Source organism: Myodes glareolus, chromosome 9 (genome assembly GCF_982192425.1).
Source record: "Myodes glareolus chromosome 9, mMyoGla1.1, whole genome shotgun sequence".
Classification (NCBI taxonomy): Eukaryota; Metazoa; Chordata; class Mammalia; order Rodentia; family Cricetidae; genus Myodes; species Myodes glareolus.
Window position 1 is genome coordinate 14363529 of NC_142034.1, and position 18029 is coordinate 14381557.

At 42.9% G+C, this 18029-nt stretch overlaps 1 protein-coding gene across 1 annotated transcript in view; it reads left to right on the plus strand.

The window, feature by feature from the left end:
* Prkca (protein kinase C alpha) overlaps positions 1 to 18029 on the plus strand; it is a 396832-nt gene that overhangs the window by 135507 nt on the left and 243296 nt on the right. Inside the window, exon 3 of the mRNA XM_087909850.1 lies at positions 16630 to 16712. Coding sequence (XP_087765976.1) covers positions 16630 to 16712 — 83 coding nt within the window. The remainder of the gene's footprint in view (positions 1 to 16629; positions 16713 to 18029) is intronic.

The window sequence follows — 18029 nt, forward strand, 5'->3', positions numbered from 1 at the left end:
AGCATGTGTTTTGGGAATGTAATATATTTGATCTATTTGTCTGGTAAAGTTGATTATTTTTTCTTTTCATTTGCTAATTTTCACTTGTCTTTCTGCCACTCTGGGTGAAAGAAAATGTTCCCTTCCACACTATTCAGCAGTCACCTGTGGCTTTGGAGTCCCTTGGATTCTTCGGATTTCCTTGTGGAGGCTCCTGCCCCCACTCCCCCTTGTAATTTATGTGCTGTTCCACATCCTTGGTGTTTTCTTAGTCCCAACATTCTTGATAAAAGGGAGGTAATTAGTGTATTATGGCTTCTTTTTTGAATTGTTCGCCAAGATAAGCAGAGGGGAATATGCTACATGGGTAAAATTTGCATAACAATATGAGCAAGCCTTTGTCACAAAAGCTCAACATAATCTCGGGGAAAATGAAAGCACTTATTTATGGAAAGTTCCTGCATGTACTTATCTCTAAGAATTAAAAATTACCACCGGCTGGGGCTGGCCTCCAATTTCAGAAGTAATGTCACACCCTGTTTGCTCTCAGTACACCCTGGTTTTCAGGCGACACCCTGACATCCTCCTGTCAATTCTGAGAGGGTCCCTTTCCTCCTTGGAACCACTGACTTCATTCAAAGACAAACCAGAGAGTTAAATATGGAACATTCCCTGACTCACTCACAGGAGCTTTGTGCTTGCATGGCAAGTGAATGAATGAATGAATGAATGAATGAAATAATAGTAGGACACATTTCGTTAAAGTGGTGTTTTCTAAAATACCTGGGTTAACCTTGTCATTTTCCCCTATGAACCCAAATCAAGAGTAACCTTTTCTCTGGATGACAGTCGTGTTCCTTCCCATCAGCCCGTGTCTGCCTCTGACTCCCTGTCTCCACAATTTGCATGAGACGGCTCAAACCCCTTTTCATCTTTTTGCATAAATGTTACTGCCAAACTCGGCTGGCCACCCCAGCTGGGAGAAGAGAAGCCTCTGGGGTTTTAGTCTTTGCTATGCACCAGCACCCTTTTGCCCCAAGTCTCTCCCCACTCAGGCAGGGATGAGGGCCCTGGCTCTATGCTAGCTTCTCCCTTAGGACCATCTCTGCTCTTTGCCAATTCTTCTTTTCACGATTCAAGCATGGTGCCTGGGGCATTCTTGTTTCTACCTACACCCTCCTTCTAGAGAACACACTCACATTTCCACCTCCGCTTCTCAGCCGAGGTCTACAAGTGTCATGTGAAGTCCTGGTGCCCTCCAGGCCCTGCCATTGGCTAAATGACAGACAGACACAGGTACACGATTATGGGATTACAAATAGCGGAAAAATCGACAGAGGATTTGGCCTCATCACGACCTTGACGTTGTTGCCAAGTGGACTGCTTGCTCCGCACTCTGAACTGACAATGCTGGCTCTCTCTGAGGCTACAGTCCCTACATAACTGACTTCAAGGGCTAGCCAGATGGCCCGGCGGGTAGAGTGCTTGTCCCGTAAGCCAGATGACCTGAGTTCAGTCCCTGCAGCCCTGGAAGGAGTGAACCACAGAGTTGTTCTCTGACCTCCACACCCACGCAGTGGCATGGCGACGCACACAAATAAAATAGTTTAAAAAGAATACAGGCTATTTTGACTTAAGCATAAAACTGTACCCTGGGACATGAAAACAGAGGCAGGAAGGAGCCCTTGCCTTATCTACTCACCTTCCCTTAGGTCCCCAAAGGTCTCCACAGCTTCAAAGGCCCTAAAGCAGACTCTCCCCAAAGTCTCCTGATACTGCAATTCTCAAGTTAGCTGTGGACCCTCACTGCCTCTTAAAATTCACAGTAGCTTTTGCAAAGGTAGAAAATGCACTCTCCTGGACCTTGGGGCCCTTGTCCATTCCAAATGTGTTTTCTGCATGGTTGCAAATGTGTGTGGGAGTCACGTTTTTACATCCTGCTCAGGACCAGCAAGTGTTGCCCTAAATGTGGTCACTGTGTGGTTATGGCCGCAGATTCCAGCTGGTATGCAGTGTAGAAAAAGCTAATGATTTTAATGTGGAATTTTGATTACATACTGGTGCTGAACCCTTTAAAAATTCTGGCTTTATTAAACCCATCCATAATCATGAGCAAGGGAGTCTATGCAAATACCCCAGATATTTCTGAACGTCACAATTTCCATTTCCTATCAATTCATGTTTGGATCACCTTATCACTTACAGTCAGCCATTGTCTCGGGGTACTTTCCTCATGTTAACTCCGTCCTAACTCATTTGTCTGGCAATAGCTCATTGTGCCTTTGGACTTAACATGCTCGCTGGTGAGCTCAGCAAATTTCATAGACACAGATGCACCATTTCATGGAGGAATGTCTTGGATCCTTACTCCTTGTTCTTATTCTTGAGTCTTTTACTTTCTAGAAGCTTCCTTGATGCGTGTATGAATTTCCAGGGCTGCCATAACAAATTACCACAGGCCGAGTGGCTTAGAGAACAGACATTGCCCTTCGGTTCTCAAGGCTGGCTCCTTCTCAGAGCTGTAGCAGAGAATCCACTTTGTAGCTCACCCTTCACTTCTGGTGGCTGGTGACAATTTCTGACATCCCTTGGCTGGTAGACACATCCCTCTAGACAGCTTCCACCTTCACATGGACTCCTCCCTATGGATGCCCTCTTTCTGTAACAGCATGGTCACACTTGGTGAGGAACCCAACCTCCACCAATGTACGTGTCCATCTAACTAATTGTATCTACAACAACTTACCTTTACACAGGATCTCAGTGGCTTTTGAGTGTAGAGAAACCAAGTTTGGCCGTGTTTGTAAGATCCCCATCGAATTTCTTTTTTCAGCTTTAAATTATTTATATTTTCCGATCACGATGGAAGTGAAGAATAATGTCATAAAGGCCATGTTCCAACCTTGTAGCTTCGGGAATCATCAGCATCTACAAGTCACGAGCCACCCTTTCTGTGCCTTTGTCTCACCCTCTGAGAGCCTGTTGAAAGGGATCTATACAGACGTGATACTATTTTACTTGTATAATTTTTGAGTACAGAACATCAGACTCCACTGTCTCACCTCAGTGGCGGTGACGGGGGAGAAAGGTTAAAGTGCTGCGGTTAGTCTTACAACATGCATCTGGTTTTTACACTGCAGCTCATTAAAGGAGAAAAGCGGGAGATTCGAAGGGAGTAGGGAACACACACACACACACACACACACACACACACACACGCAGATTGAAAATGCTCTACCACTGAATTATAGCACTCACCCTTTATTTTTTTATATTGTTTTATTTTATATTATTTTTGACAGGCTCTTGCTGAGGGACTCTGCTTGAACCTTATATAGTTTAGGCAGCCGTTAAACTTGTGATCTTGCTGAGCAGCTGGGACCACACCACAGGAAGCTTTTCTTGCCCCAGCTTTCTCCTTAGTCTTTCCCCAGCTCTCAGATCGCCACACCCTTTCTCGTACCAACCGTGAGTGAGTGTTCCCGGCACCTCTTTGGCTCCCTTGGGATCCCCTTCACTGTGTAGGCACCTTGTTAGAAAGTTGAATCTGCATGCCTCCAGGCCTCTTGATGCTGGATCTGCTTGCCCTCTGCCTGGGTGGTCAGGAAGCATAAACCACTTAGCTTGTCTAGGACAGAACCCCAGGTCTAAGTCATGCAGAAAATACCTTCTCCCTCAGTCTGTATAGTACTCAGGCAAGTCCAAGTCCATCCTCACCACTTTTGACCTTCTTCATGCACACTCTATATCCCCCTTCCCATACACACACACACGCACATACACATACACACAGCTATCAATCCCTTTACCACATAGGATTCTGAGAGCAGAAAATCTAATTCGGAGTGGCACCAACAATAGATGCATGCATAATACAACCTTGTTCGCCAGTATCCTAAACTGTATGGTGTATATGAGGTAGAGACATACATGAAGTAGGTGACATTCTTACAGGTACAGAATTGCTCACATGACCAAGAGTCTGAATGGAGGGCGAGGCGACAGACACTGCTATCTGACATCTTAGCTCTCCTCACCCGTCTTTGCTCCTGCCTTGCACCAAGGTTCCCCTGAAGCTGTGAGATTGTTGTACCATTTGCCTATTTGCTGGAGCCAGAAACTTTGGAGGAACTGTGGATCCTGTCTTCCATGGACTACATCATCCTTTCAATCCTTCAAAAGGCATCACAGATCCACACGGCAGGCAGCAATGCAAAGAGAGGATACTGAGGAAGAATAGACGAAATTCTAGAAAAGGAGGAGGGAGGAAGAGGGAGAGATGGTTGTGTGGTCAGGTAATGTGGAAATAGGAGTTTTGAAAACATTTGGGTGTGTGCGTGACTGCCGAGAGGCTGCTCGGTGCCATCTGATGAGTGGCATCTTTTATACTATGTGGCACGGCACATTTATTTGATTTGTTTCCATACAACCTTAACGTGTATCCTAGGAGAAGACTGTTTTCATTGTTACAAATCTGAAACCAATAATTTTCTTTTAAAATGCAAATATAAGTTCAATTTTCCCTTACTTTCCCCCACGAAGCTGGAAGCACACGATGTCTTAGAGATTTTCATTTCATTGTATTTTGATGTGACGTTACCTTTCATTAATCCCTTCCAGCTAAGCAAAATTTAATTAAAACCAACTCACATGATGACAACCATTTATGTATTTAAAGAGAGAGAGAGAGAGAGAGAGAGAGAGAGAGAGAGAGAGAGAGAGAGCGCGCTCAGGCAGACTTGGTGGAGCAGGCTCATGATCTCAGCTCCTCAGAGGTCTATCTGGACTATACATTGATTTTGAGACTAGTCTAGGCAACTTTGCGAGACCTGGCCTCAAAATTTAAAAGGGATGAGGGAAGAGAAGGAGAAGAAAAACAAAGCAGGACCGAGGGGCAGTGGAGAGATGGCTCAGTAGCTAAGAACACTGGCTATTCTTCCAGAGGACCTGCAAGCCATTCTCAGCAGCCTCATGATGACTCACAAGAGACTGACTCCATCTCCAGGACATTCAGGAAATTTGATGCCCTCTTCAGGCCTCTTCAGATACTGCATGTAGTACATAGACACAGACAAGCAAAACACCCATATATGTGAAAATAAATTTTAAAACCTTTTAAAAGACAGCTTGGAGTAGTATGTTAATGGAGATTGTGCTTTCACTTCCCAGCCACCCAGACCCAAATAATCACACAGAAACTGTATTAATTACAACACTGTTTGGACAATGGCCCAGGCATATTACTAGCTAGCTCTTGTATCTTAAATTAACCCATTACTATTTATATATTGCCACGAGACTGTGACTTACCTGTAAGATTCTGGCATCTTTATCCTTTGGTAGCTACATGGTGTCTTCCTAACTCCACCTTCTTTCTCCATATATTCAGTTTAGTTTTTCAGCGTAGCCTCATTCTGCCCTGCCATATGCCATAGTAACTTCTTTATTAACCAATGGTAATAAAACATATTCACAGCATAGAGAGGGTAAACCTGCATCAGTAGTGTTCACACTGGATATCTTGCCTAGCACACACGACCCTGGGTTCAACTCCAAGTACCACAATGAGGTCAGGGAAGCTCAGAAAGTTTGGCCGAAAGCCCTTTGTCCTGAGTAAAGCCGGACTATACAGTTAGCAGGGTCCATTTGGAATCCAGAATGGGTTACATCATGACTTTCCCCCTGCTAACTCTGGATAATAAACTGTTGCACCTATGTTCCATGTTAGATAATCATTATTACCCAAATTTGGAAGAGTTTGGACTTGAGAGTGAAAGGAAATGAAACTATGTTTTGAAGAAGTACAAAGTGATCCATGACATTATGTATCCTCCCCATGACAATTAGCATCAGGCATAACTAGGGCCATCCATCCTTTGTATAGATCTGGTGGTAAAAGATGTTCATTGTTTGGTAAACGGACCCAAGCCATGATGAGGGTACTTCTTCCTGTCATTGTTACTGACTTACCATCACAAGGGCACCAGGAGTGTCAGGGAAGCCTGGGCTGTCCTCCACAGTTGGACAGTTTACTGTCACAAAGGCACTGGGAATGTCAGGGAAGCATGTGCTTTCCACCACAGTTGGGCACTTTACCGTCACAAGGGCACGGGGAATGTCGGGGAAGCATGTGCTGTCCTCCACAGTTTACTGTCACAAGGGTACTGGGAATGTCAGGGAAGCATGGGCTGTCCTCCACAGTTGTACAGTTGTGTGAGTTGGTCTGACCCACCTCATGGCCCCCCCACTCAGTTCTGGCATTCATTTATTTGGAATTTTAAGGAATAAAAGAAAATATTTTTCTTCATTTTGACTAAGAATTATGAATGTAAATAAAACAAAACCATGTAAATAGGACCACAAGGCTCAATCACTTATTCTCTGTGACTTCCTAGGCCACTTATCATATTATTTACAATTTTGTAAATATTGCTCTTGGGTTAAACACCTACTTTATGTTGTTGTAAAGCGTGTTATATGAATATTACCATTTAAACTATCTTATGTGTGTGCTTCAGTGGCATTAAATATATCTACAATGTTCTGTAACCACCACCTCTATCCATTTCCAGAGCTTGAAAAATTTTTTTAAACAGGAACTATGTATTCACTAATTTGCTCTCTCTCCAGTTCCTGGTAGGCTCGTAGGAGTGTGTGTGTGTGTTTGTGTTACATATGTGTGTGTGTTTGCAGGTGTGCACATCTAGGAGTGTGCGTGTAGAAGCTGTTTGTTGACATCAGATATCTACTTCCAACCTTCTCCACACTAATAACAATAATAAGTTATTTATTATTAATAATTGTTACTATTTGAGATAGGGATTCTCTATTTTTGTCTAGTCGGGCTGGCAGGAAGCCCAGAGATGGACCTGTCTGTAACCGTCCCAGCACTGGGGTCACAGATGTGCACCATCCTTCCAGGTTGATAACTCCGGTTCTCACTTTGCCTCCTGAGCCATCCCCCTCCACCTTGATAACCTCTTTTCTGTTTTCTATCTGTGATGTGTGGACTCACACTCTGTTGCATGGGTCAGAGATGTGTTCCTCCCTAGGATTGCCCAATGCAAGACTGCATCCCCTGCATCTCAGTTACACATCTGCCGATGGGCATTTGGGTTACTTCCACCTCATGTCTACTGGGAATAATGGAAATTTGGAAGGTTCTGGCTTCCAGCTGTTTTGAAGCTATATCTAGGAATGGAATATCTGGGTCATATGGTAATTCTACACTTAATTTTGGGGCGCATCCAAACCCTTTCCCAAGCAGTTGCATTACTTTCCATTTCTATCCACAGTGGGTGTAGATTCCAGTTTCTCTACATCCTTGTCAGCACCTGTCAGGTTTCCTCCCTTCCCGTCACAGGGTTTCTACTGCTGTGAAAACCCCATGCCCACAGTGATTCTTAGAAAGAACAACATGTAATTGGGGTGGCTGGCTGACAGATCAGAAGTTCGGTCTATTACCATCATGGTGAGACACGACAGTGTGCAGGCAGACATGGTGCTGGAGCTGGAACTGGGAGTCCTACAACTTGCAGGCAACAGGAAATGGTCTGAAACACTGAATGTAGCTTAAGCAGAAGACACCTCAAAGCCCACCCCCGCAGTGACACACTTCCTCCAACAAGGCCACACCCACTCCAACAAGGCCATATCTCCTGACAGTACCACTCCCTGTGAGCTTATGGGGGGCCAGTTCCATTCAAACTAACCCTTCTTCTTCCCCTTGCTCCTTCCTGATCCATTTCCAACCTTCATCCTTCTCGCTCCTCCTCTCCCTCCTTGCTCCAGTACCCTCCCTGAAGAATATGAGGTGGCAGTACCACATTGCTTTCAGTTGAGTGGTTCCCTTCGGCGCAGAAGCATTGCTGCAGACAGTGGGCTGTGTGTGGCCATGTTTGTGAGGCTCCTAAGAAGGGTTGAGGGGTTGATCAGGCAGGTGTCTGCTGCATCCCATTCCTGTATCAATTGCGTCAGTTTACCGTTTTGTTTCTGAGGTAAATTTCTCCACACAAGTGGAATGTGGGGAAAGCCTTTGGACTCGCTGCGGGCTCAGGGTCACTCTGGGAAACACAGCCCCGTTCAGGAGGCCCGAGCCATCGTTCTGCATGAAGATGACGCTGACACAGAAAGAGCTGGCGTGTCCTGGTGTGAGTCTCTAATGGACCGAAACTCCTGTCGTCAAGTTAATTTTTACCAGATTCCTAGGAGGAGCCGTGTCCAAAGGGGAAGTTGCTCTCACTCTGTTTGGCTTTCCATACGCCCTTTTGTTGGTTCTCAAAATCCTTAAACTAAACACACATGACTGAAAACCACTGTTAATGTCAACACGACACTCTTGCGACAACACACTTCAATCTTTTATTTGAGTATTTAAAATGAGTGTCTGACTGAAAATTAGGTCACTGTTATTTGTTCTGTTTCTGTAACGTACTTTTGGCAGGTGAGGGATATACTCCTTAATTTCCGTTTATTTGCATTGTGTGGTGTTAGTCATTGGCAGGGATCTCCAGACTGAGCGTTCTCCATCATGATCGAAGTCAGGTCATGGTTGGGTGCCTCCCGCCGGCAGGCCTGTAGGTGATGCCTCATTTGCACTATGTGGTGGGTCCACTTCAGGAGCTATCGATCTCCGTTGGGAGGCACCGTATCCACAGAGAGGATTACAGGAAAGTCATCCTGGGCTGAGAAAATGATAGAATGAAGATTGACCTTGCATCTGAGCCACAGGCTAGCTCCTGGAGACTGGGAAGATGGCTCGACAGGGAAAGAGCTTGCCTAACAAGCATTAGGCTCTGAGCACATCCCTAAAAAGCCAGATGTGGTAGTACACTCCTGCAGTCCCAGTGCTGGGGAGGTGGAGGCGGCAGGATCCTTGGAGCTTGCAGAATAGCTAGTCTTGCTAAATAGGTGCACTCTGGGAAAAGCAAAAAAAACCTGTTTCTGAAGAATAAATAAGATGGAGAGGAAGAGAGGAAGAAAGAAATTGACCTCTGACCTTCACATGCACACACATGTGCAACCCCCTAACACATGCCTACCCCCCCACACACATACACACATGCACACACCACCTCTCCTTTGGTTACACAGATGCACATAATCCACAGCAAGTGAAACGATGCTTCAGCTCAGTCTTGCTAGATGCTTAGTGCTTTGTAAGAGCAGACTTGTGGAGCAAGAGAGTAGCCCTGGTTGTATATTCCTTTCTTTCAACAGATTGGAGGCAATCTTGAGGTTACTTGCCTCCCAAAGTCAGGAAGCTGCTGTAGTGATGCCATGTCACGGGTACCCCAGATTTCACTTTCTTCCCAGTTCTCCCTTCTCCACCTCCTTACCCCACAGTGCATGGTCAGATAAGGTCCTTTAGATTTTTAAATAAAATGGGAGCGCTCAGTTTTAACCCTGGGAAAATCTCCAGATAAGCCCGGTGCACTCATTAGGCCCTCTCTGTCTGTTCTTCTCTCTGCAACAGCCCCGTTTCATCTCATACTTAGACTTCTGTTGTCCTACAAAACACGCATTACCAATTTCGTTTGCAGCTTGGAAGCAAAGGTCCTGGGCAGCCATCTGTGAGTTTCAGAATGTCTGGCTATTATGAACGTTTTCTAGGGCAGCTTTTCCCAGACAAGTGCTGTGTCCAGCCAATCAGCCCAGCCCCTCGGTTCTCCTTGGCTTCCCTTTAGAGGTAATGGTGAAAGGACAGAGCTTCCTCCTTACTAAGGCATGGGCCTGACGTTTGCTATGCATTAGGAGAGCATGCATTGCTTGTTGTTTTTTGAGACAGTCTCCTCTATCTTCTTGTTGGCCTCAGACTCACTATGTAGTCAAGGACGATACTGAACCTCTGATCTGCCTGTCTCCATACCTCTCCCCATATTCTGGGATCATAAGTGTATACCACTGTAACCAGCATATATGGTAATGGGGGCTGAACCTTGGTGCTTTATGCATGCTAGATAAGCATGCTATCAATTGAATGTTAAAAGTACAAGCAGGCTTAAAGGTCTCCATGCCCCAGATAATTCATACATTCATGATAACCCTGGACATATGGGACCTTCTGTCTGCCTCCTATTGGAGGCATTCACTGAAATGAGGCCTTTACACTGAAGCAGCTTGGGAGAAGGGCAGCTAAGACAGGCTAGGAAGAGGAAGTAATTTGACAGGAAGTAAGGATTTTGCTGTCCCTGCAAATTTTAGAGGGCAATGAGGGCTTGATGCTTGGGAACCTATTTGAAGCAAGGATTTCTTGAAGTGTATTATTGAAATATTTCAGCTAGCAGCAATGCTCTGGTATGGGTGTGAAGATAGGTACAACAGAAAAGACACGGTGTTCTTCCAAAGGGGCTGGACACTTATGTGTTAGTAATGTTCATCCAGATATGCAGGTGGTTAAAAACACAAAGTGGAAGACTCGAACGTTGGAACAGTTAAGTAGGAAATCAAAATGTTTGTGCACCTCCAAAACGTCATCTTCATAATAAATTATGACAAGGGGATAATGCCCTGTAATCCTTTTCCTTTGGTAAGTGATCCTTTAATAATTTTAATAAATAAAATATGCCTTTGTACAAGGTGTCAGGGAGTGAGCATTTTAATCCTGGTCTCCCAATGCTGCTTTATTGTCCATAGTTGGAGAATTTCCAATCAAGAAGCTGCTAGCAGAAGCAATGTGGAAGGGACACTTCTCTCAAGGCTTGGAGGAGCTTGGCACTGCCCTTTGATTGCCTCCGCTGTGCTGGGCATTCAGCTCCACGCTCACCTCCTCCTGCAGGACCGTGCAGTGAAGGCATCCATGCTGGGTGTAGTGGATAGCATACTGTAACGCAAGAGGACCCTTTGCACCACAGCAGCGGTGTGAAGGGCTGTTCTCTGCATGAGTGTTCCAGTTGTTAACCTTGGGGATGGTTCCCACTCACACAGTCAGCTTTGTTTCTGGTCAATGCCAAGCATATGTTTTCAGTTCGTTTTTGTTTGTTTGTTTTTATGTACATTTTTACAGTGTGTTATATTATGACCAAAGAAATTCATAAAGAAAACAGTTCATTATCCCTCCTTATTTATCAACTATGGTATACTTATTTTTTCCTTCTTTCTTTCTTTCTTTCTTTCTTTCTTTCTTTCTTCTTTTTTTTTTTTTTTGGTTTTTTTGAGACAGGGTTTCTCTGTAGCTTTTAGAGCCTATCCTGGAACTAGCTCTTGTAGACCAGCCTGGCCTCGAACCCACAGAGATCCTCCTGCCTCTGCCTCCCGAGTGCTGGGATTAAAGGTGTGCACCACCACCGCCTGGCTCTGTGGTATACTTATATCTCCACCCTTTGTTTTTCCATAGATACATGAGTATATGCATGAATATGCATAAACATGTTCTTTTTGTCATGTATCCTTTGTACCCATGACCTGTATAAGCCATGGTGACACCAGCTCTAATGTTCTTTTTCTTTCCAATGTCTTGTTGTGGTGTAAACAGAGACTGCTCTTTCAATCCCGACCACCCAGACCTGAATAATCACACAGAAACTATATTAATTAAAATACTCCTTGGCCAGTGACTCAGGCATATTTCTAGTTAGCTCTTACATATTGAATTAACCCATTTCCATTAATCTGTGTATTGCTGTGAGAATGTGGCTTACTAGTAAAAGTTCTGAGCATCTTTCTTCTTTGTTAGTTACATAGCATCTCCTTGATTCTGCCTACTCTCTTTCTATATCTCTGTTCAGATTTCTTGCCTGGCTTTACTCTGCTAAACCATTGACTGATGTGACTTTATTCAGTAACCAATAAAAGAAACACATATACACAAGGACTTTCCACATCATTTCCCCTTTTCTGTCTAATTAAAAAGGAAGGTTTTAACTTTAACATAATAAAATTACATATAACAAACAGGTATCAAGCAAGAATTGCAGTTATAATATTTATATCTCATTTATCTTTCATCATAACTAAGGAAAACTGTAGCTATAACTATAACTATCTGTCTTCAACTCTTCAAAGACCCCAGAAGGATATAATTACCTAAGTAAACAGGAAGTGCATTATAAACAACTTCCAAAACTCTAGAATTGACAGAGACATCTTGCTTCCTGGACAGAAACCCAAAGTTCTTCTGTAACTTTGGGGCATCTATCTACAGGCCCATAGTATCCGGGAGACTTTTCCATGAAGCCGGAAATTTGAAGCGTTAATTGATTTCTTCTGTGTCCTGCAGAATGTCTGGCAGTTTCTTCTGTAAAGCAGAAACCCTGAAGTACCATCTCATCTTCTGGAAAGTTCAGCAGTCACTTTTCTGTGGGTCCTGCATGTCCAGTTCATGCAGCATACCATCAAGCAGTCTAGGCAAGAACAGTTTCTTGCCCAAATGACTTGCCTTGTCACACTGAAGGCAAATTCCATAACAAGTTTCCTCAATGGCCATCAACCTCTCTGAAGTAATTGGTGCTGCCAGAAGCAGACATGTCTCACTGTTGAGAAATTTAAGTTCTTAAAACATTTTTAAATGCCATAAGAATACCAATCTATTTGAAATATATCTCTGTAATTTAGAAAACTAACTAACATGACTACAAGTTTGACTATTAAAAATGACTATCTATTAATCTATAATCTTTAATTATATGTTACATTTTTAAATGATCTATATAAGCATAATACCCTAAACAAAAGTAGAAATATGACAAAATTGACCTCAAATTTGCATCAATAAACCAAAGTCCAAACCCATGAAAAGTATTCATTTTCTATATATTATATCCTCCTTTAAATGAAAACAAACATTTATAAACAATCATTTTTGGAATTTGGACATTGTTTTCTCCAAACTACTTTCTGCTGTTTGTTGGGCGAACTATTTTTAGGGTTCATGGAAACCTCTAAGGGGGTCTTGTTCCATCAAGCCACATTACCCTGGAAGGAATCTACAGGTTTCCATTCTCTGTGAAAAACAAAAGCAGAAACTCTTTTCCAAAGCAACATAGTCTTAACCCAAATTTTGAAGTCAAGATACCTTTATGTTGGTTTAACCCAGCAGCCCCCAGAATCAAATATCTCTGTATACTTGACTCATTCACAATCAAAAAGTTAAAAAAAATAGTATACATAATCCAGATTCTTTGTGCACATTCCATCTTTATATGTGTTTTTTATTCTATTTTTTAAATATTTAATTATCTTTACTTCTTTAATCTGTGATTTTCTGTACTTTCTTTTCTCCTTTCTAAGCCCGTGTACATTTTTTAAACACTCTGTGATCCATTTAGAGGTCTTTTTCCTTTGAATCTGTCTTTATTGCATATCTATAATCATTTTCTGACCAGGAGTGCCTTAAAAAAAAAGCTAAGTGGGAGTAGCAGGTCCCCAGCAACTCTACAGTACTGCCTATTACTGCCTGTCTGCTCCATCCAGGCCAACATGGCAGAGGCATTTTCACAGCCTCTACGAGCCATGCTCACTGCCCCAGCTCCAGGGATACAGAGGGTCTATGTCTCCATTAAGCAACTAATAGCACGCTGCTCACAAACCCCATTTATGTGCAGGACCTCCCCAAAGAGCCAGTTTGTGGTGCCAGCATAAACCAGGAAGCCCTCTCGTAAAGAAGCCATACCTCTTCTCACCACCATCAAACAGAGCAAATCTGAAAGAAAAAAATGACTACTAAGAAGTGGTGCTTAGCTCTGTTCTTTGGTGTCTAGAATTCCTTCCCAAGCTCTCTCCGGTCTCATGTGGATGTAGTTGGCCCACGATGGTACCACTTTGTAAGTGGAGACTGCTCTTTAGTTCCCGGCCACCCAGACATGAATAATCACACAGAAACTATATTAATTAAATTACTGCTTGCTAATGACTTAGGCATATTTCTAGTTAGCTCTTACATCTTGAATTAACCCATTTCTATTAATCTGTGTATTGCCTCGAGGCTGTGGCTTACTGGTAAAGGTTTTGAGCATCTTTCTCCTTCAACAACTACATGGCATCTCTTGACTCCGCCTACTCTCTTTCTATATCTCTATTCAGATTTCCCACCTGGCTTTACTCTGCAAAACCATTGGCTGAAACAACTTTATTCATTAACCAATAAAAGCAACACATATACAGAAGGACATCCCACATCACTGAGGCAAATAGAAAGGCAGAGAAAATGAAGGGGAATTGGAAAGGGAGAGAAGGCTTTGTGCTTGAGTCTTGTTGAAGTCTCTTGCCAGCCAAGAGTCAAGAAACTCTGGACAATTTGAAAAATCTGTTGTGGATCTTGCCCTCATAGAGACAATATTCCTTTTATATTAAGATATTTGAAATAAGAACTTTAAAACAACAATGAAGCTTACTTAAGGCCTAAGCATAATATGACCTTGCTCTTTTCCCAGATGTAAACCTGAAAGTTTTGGACAATCTCACAAACAAGACTAGACACGTTTCTTTAGAGTAAAAAGACAACTTCTGCAACCCCTGTGCCCTCTTCAACTTTGTGACCTTGGATCTTACTGTTTCCACTGTAATCCTATCTAGTGTGCAGGCATCACCTTCCTACCAAAAAGAAAATGTTCCTTAGCAACCCTCTGAGATGTGACCTCCGAAGCCACCAACATCATTTGTATATAAGGCTGTATGCAGACTTACTCCATGCTTTCTCCAGAGAAGCCCACACCATGCATGGGTGTCTCATCCCTCCATGAATGCCTCTTTATCAACCTCTAAGGTTAAATCCAGGTAAAATTCTCAACAGTCACCATCCGGTTTCACACAGATTCGTCCTACAGTTCCTTTCTGTGTCAAAGTTAAGAATCCTGACGTCACCTGAGTTGAGGCTTCTGAGCCAACCCTCCAGGCTGCTGCAGGTGGCAGCCAGGACTGTGTCTGTTTTCTTGTCCCACTGTACTTGATGCCAGCAGTGGATGGGACACTGTGAAAGTGAAGCAGGCTCTGGAACCAAACCACCTTAGCCTGAGTCCTGGCTCTACTCCAGGCAAGACTCTCCTTGTCTGTCGATCTTTCCACCCATCCCCGTGAGGGTTTTCCCTGCCTCCATTTCTTTCTCATTCATAAATACTCTTCATGTGCTTAAAGTAGACCAGATACCCAAACACTATTTTCCATCTAAAATGTGCGATAGTTTCCAAACAACACTTTATTCTCTCACAGTTCCGGATAGTGAAAGCCCAAGGTCACGGTGCTGAACTGGCAAGCACCTTTTGGCTATTTCCTCGAGAAGGAAGGAAGATGATGATCTACATGAGGGAGGGTAAAAAGTCCAAGAGACAAAAGAGCCTGACCTTGCCCTTCTGACTATGTTTACTTTTGTGTTGTATATGCACACATGTGTGTGGGCATGCATGCTCACACCCTCTGGAAGTAAGAGGACAGCCTGCTCCGGTCATTTCCCTTCTTCCACCTTGTGGGTCTTCCTAGATCTAACTGAGTCCATTGGGCTTTGAGGCCAGCCCCTTTACCTTCTGAACCACCTCATCTAGCCCTAAACTTGTCCTTTTCTAGAGGTGTCTTACCTACAAGGGACAGATTTTCATTTCCTGGTCACTTTCCTGGGGTCCCTTCTCCATGTACCACTAGAACGGCAGGCAGGTTGTATCAGTGTTGTTGGACAGAGTATACATGCAAACTAAAATGTCGTAAAACCTTCTGGCTTCCCCAATGCTTTAGGCAGCATATTGTTTATTTAGCATTTTTAGTATTGTTCATTTATTTTTGTTGTTCCACACAGTACGACAGTAGAGGGTACTTGGTGAGCTCCACTCTAAGCTCTGAAAAAAAGACTAAACAGATCTCTTCTGTATTCTCCATATTCTACTATTCACAGAGACTGCTTAGGGATTATTTATTCATTTCTCACAATTAAATTATTTTATTTATTTGTCTTCAGGGGTTATTATGAAATTACTGGGCTTAGAAATGTCTCTCAATGATTTTGCTAGATTTGCCAAAATTCTTCTACCTTGGGGACAGCATCTGTTACAGACAATTACAATAAAGTGTTAGATTGTATCCAACTGTTTTCCTAAAGAGTGTTTTCTATACATTGAGTTCATGTATTTTTAAAAAAATATTTTTATATATCTTGCTGTTTTGCCTGCACATATGTCTGTGCACCACATGCATGTAGTTCTCGCAGAGGCTAAAACAGAGTGTCAGATCCTTTAGAAGTGGAGTCACAAATGGTTTGTGAGCTAACACATGAGTGCTGGGAATCAAACCTGGGTCTTCTAACTCATACTTAGGATACTTCTGTGTTATTTATCATCAAATATTCCTCTTATAGTTATTTTTATTTATAGAGTATAATGTTTCCTTTCATAAGTACATGTATACATGTGTGTGCATGTGTCTCTGTATGTGTGGAGGTATAGGACAGTGCAAAATATGTTAAACTTACAATCCTAGGTTTTACCTTGAGAAAATATCTCATAAGCTTAGGATCTCCTATCTCTCGACTTTAGGTTGAGGGGTCATGGATTCCTTAGCATTTTGTGGTATTATCTATATGCTTAATTGAAACAAAATGTTGTTGACTTTTAGATGAAATATCTTTGTATTGCTGTGAGATTCTGTCTCTACCAGAATTAAAATGACTCCTCACCATTTGGTATAATAAATCTAGACCCTTCTAATTTCCCTTTTCTTTTCTCTCCCCAGTTTGCTGTTTCGTGGTTCACAAGAGGTGCCATGAGTTTGTTACTTTCTCTTGCCCGGGTGCAGACAAGGGGCCCGACACTGATGTGAGTAATCAGGAAACTGTCATTGGATGTTAATGTTGCCGTCTGACGTTATTTATTTTGCGTTGCCTCTCCAAGCGTTGTTCTGGAACATGCTATTATTAAAAAGACATCTCGGTTTTCTCACTCTGTCTTGCAGTAATGAACACGTCCATCATCCTTCTGAGGTCTGCACTCCTTCTCAGAGATATCCTCAGAGGAAAATTATTAGCTTGTATTTTTCCACTGTGGGTGACCACACAGATTAATCCACCAGATTTATAGTAACAACTGTATGGATGCATTTTTTTAATGGGCATTGACCACCTTTGTCGGCGATTTGTCTTGAACATTTTAACAAACGACCCCTAGTTTGCCCAGGGAGATCAGTGTGTATCGTGTATCATAAATGTCCCCATTGAGGGATCTTTCAGGCAGCTGTTTCACTGACTACAGTCCCCGAGATGTCCAGCATTTTTATTTCACTTATTTATGTCCTGCTTCTCCCTGTTTCTATTGAGTGTGTCAGTTTCATTTCTTCTTAACAAAATGCAAGACCAGCAGAGGACATTGAGGACCAGGAGAAAATGAAGTACCGGTATCTAAAATACATTATATGGACATAAACTTAGTGACACATGAAAAATGTTTTAAGTGAAAGTGGGGGGAGGCATGTCTAGTCCAAACTACTCAGACTCGATCAGTTTAATTACTTATCTGTAAGTTATCCCCCTATGGCACCTACTCCCATCAGGAAACCAATTTCAAAGTGGCTTTCTCAGCAACTCAAGAAGTTTCTTGAAAGGTGACATTTTCACATCGGGCTCTGAGGAATTCCAATTTGCCTTGCTGTAACCCATGTAACAGAGGAATTAACTTTCATGATTTGATTAAGGCATTGGTAGAAACATCATTGCAGTAACCACTGCCTACTGCTTCTCTGAAACTTTTCTGCCCAAAGCTTTGAGCAACACTAATCTGTAGACATAAATATTTTAAATTCAGCTTGATGGATACTACATGTCTGTAACATGAGGGCCTGCTCGTGGGGTATCTGTCCCACCCAGTACCCCACAGCCAGCAAGCCCCAAACAAAATCACACAGAAGACTCCATAAGATTATAAACTGATTGGCCCATTAGCTCAGGCTACTTATTAGCTCCTATAACTTATGTTAGCTCATCATTTTTATCTATGTTAGCCACACGGCTCAGTACCCTTCTCTGCGGGGCAGCTTACATCTTGACTCTTTGGTGGTCTGGGCAGAACTGTGGAGGGAGCTTCCTGCTTCCCGGAACACTCCTGTTCTCTTTGCTCCCCTTCTACTTCCTGTCTGATTTT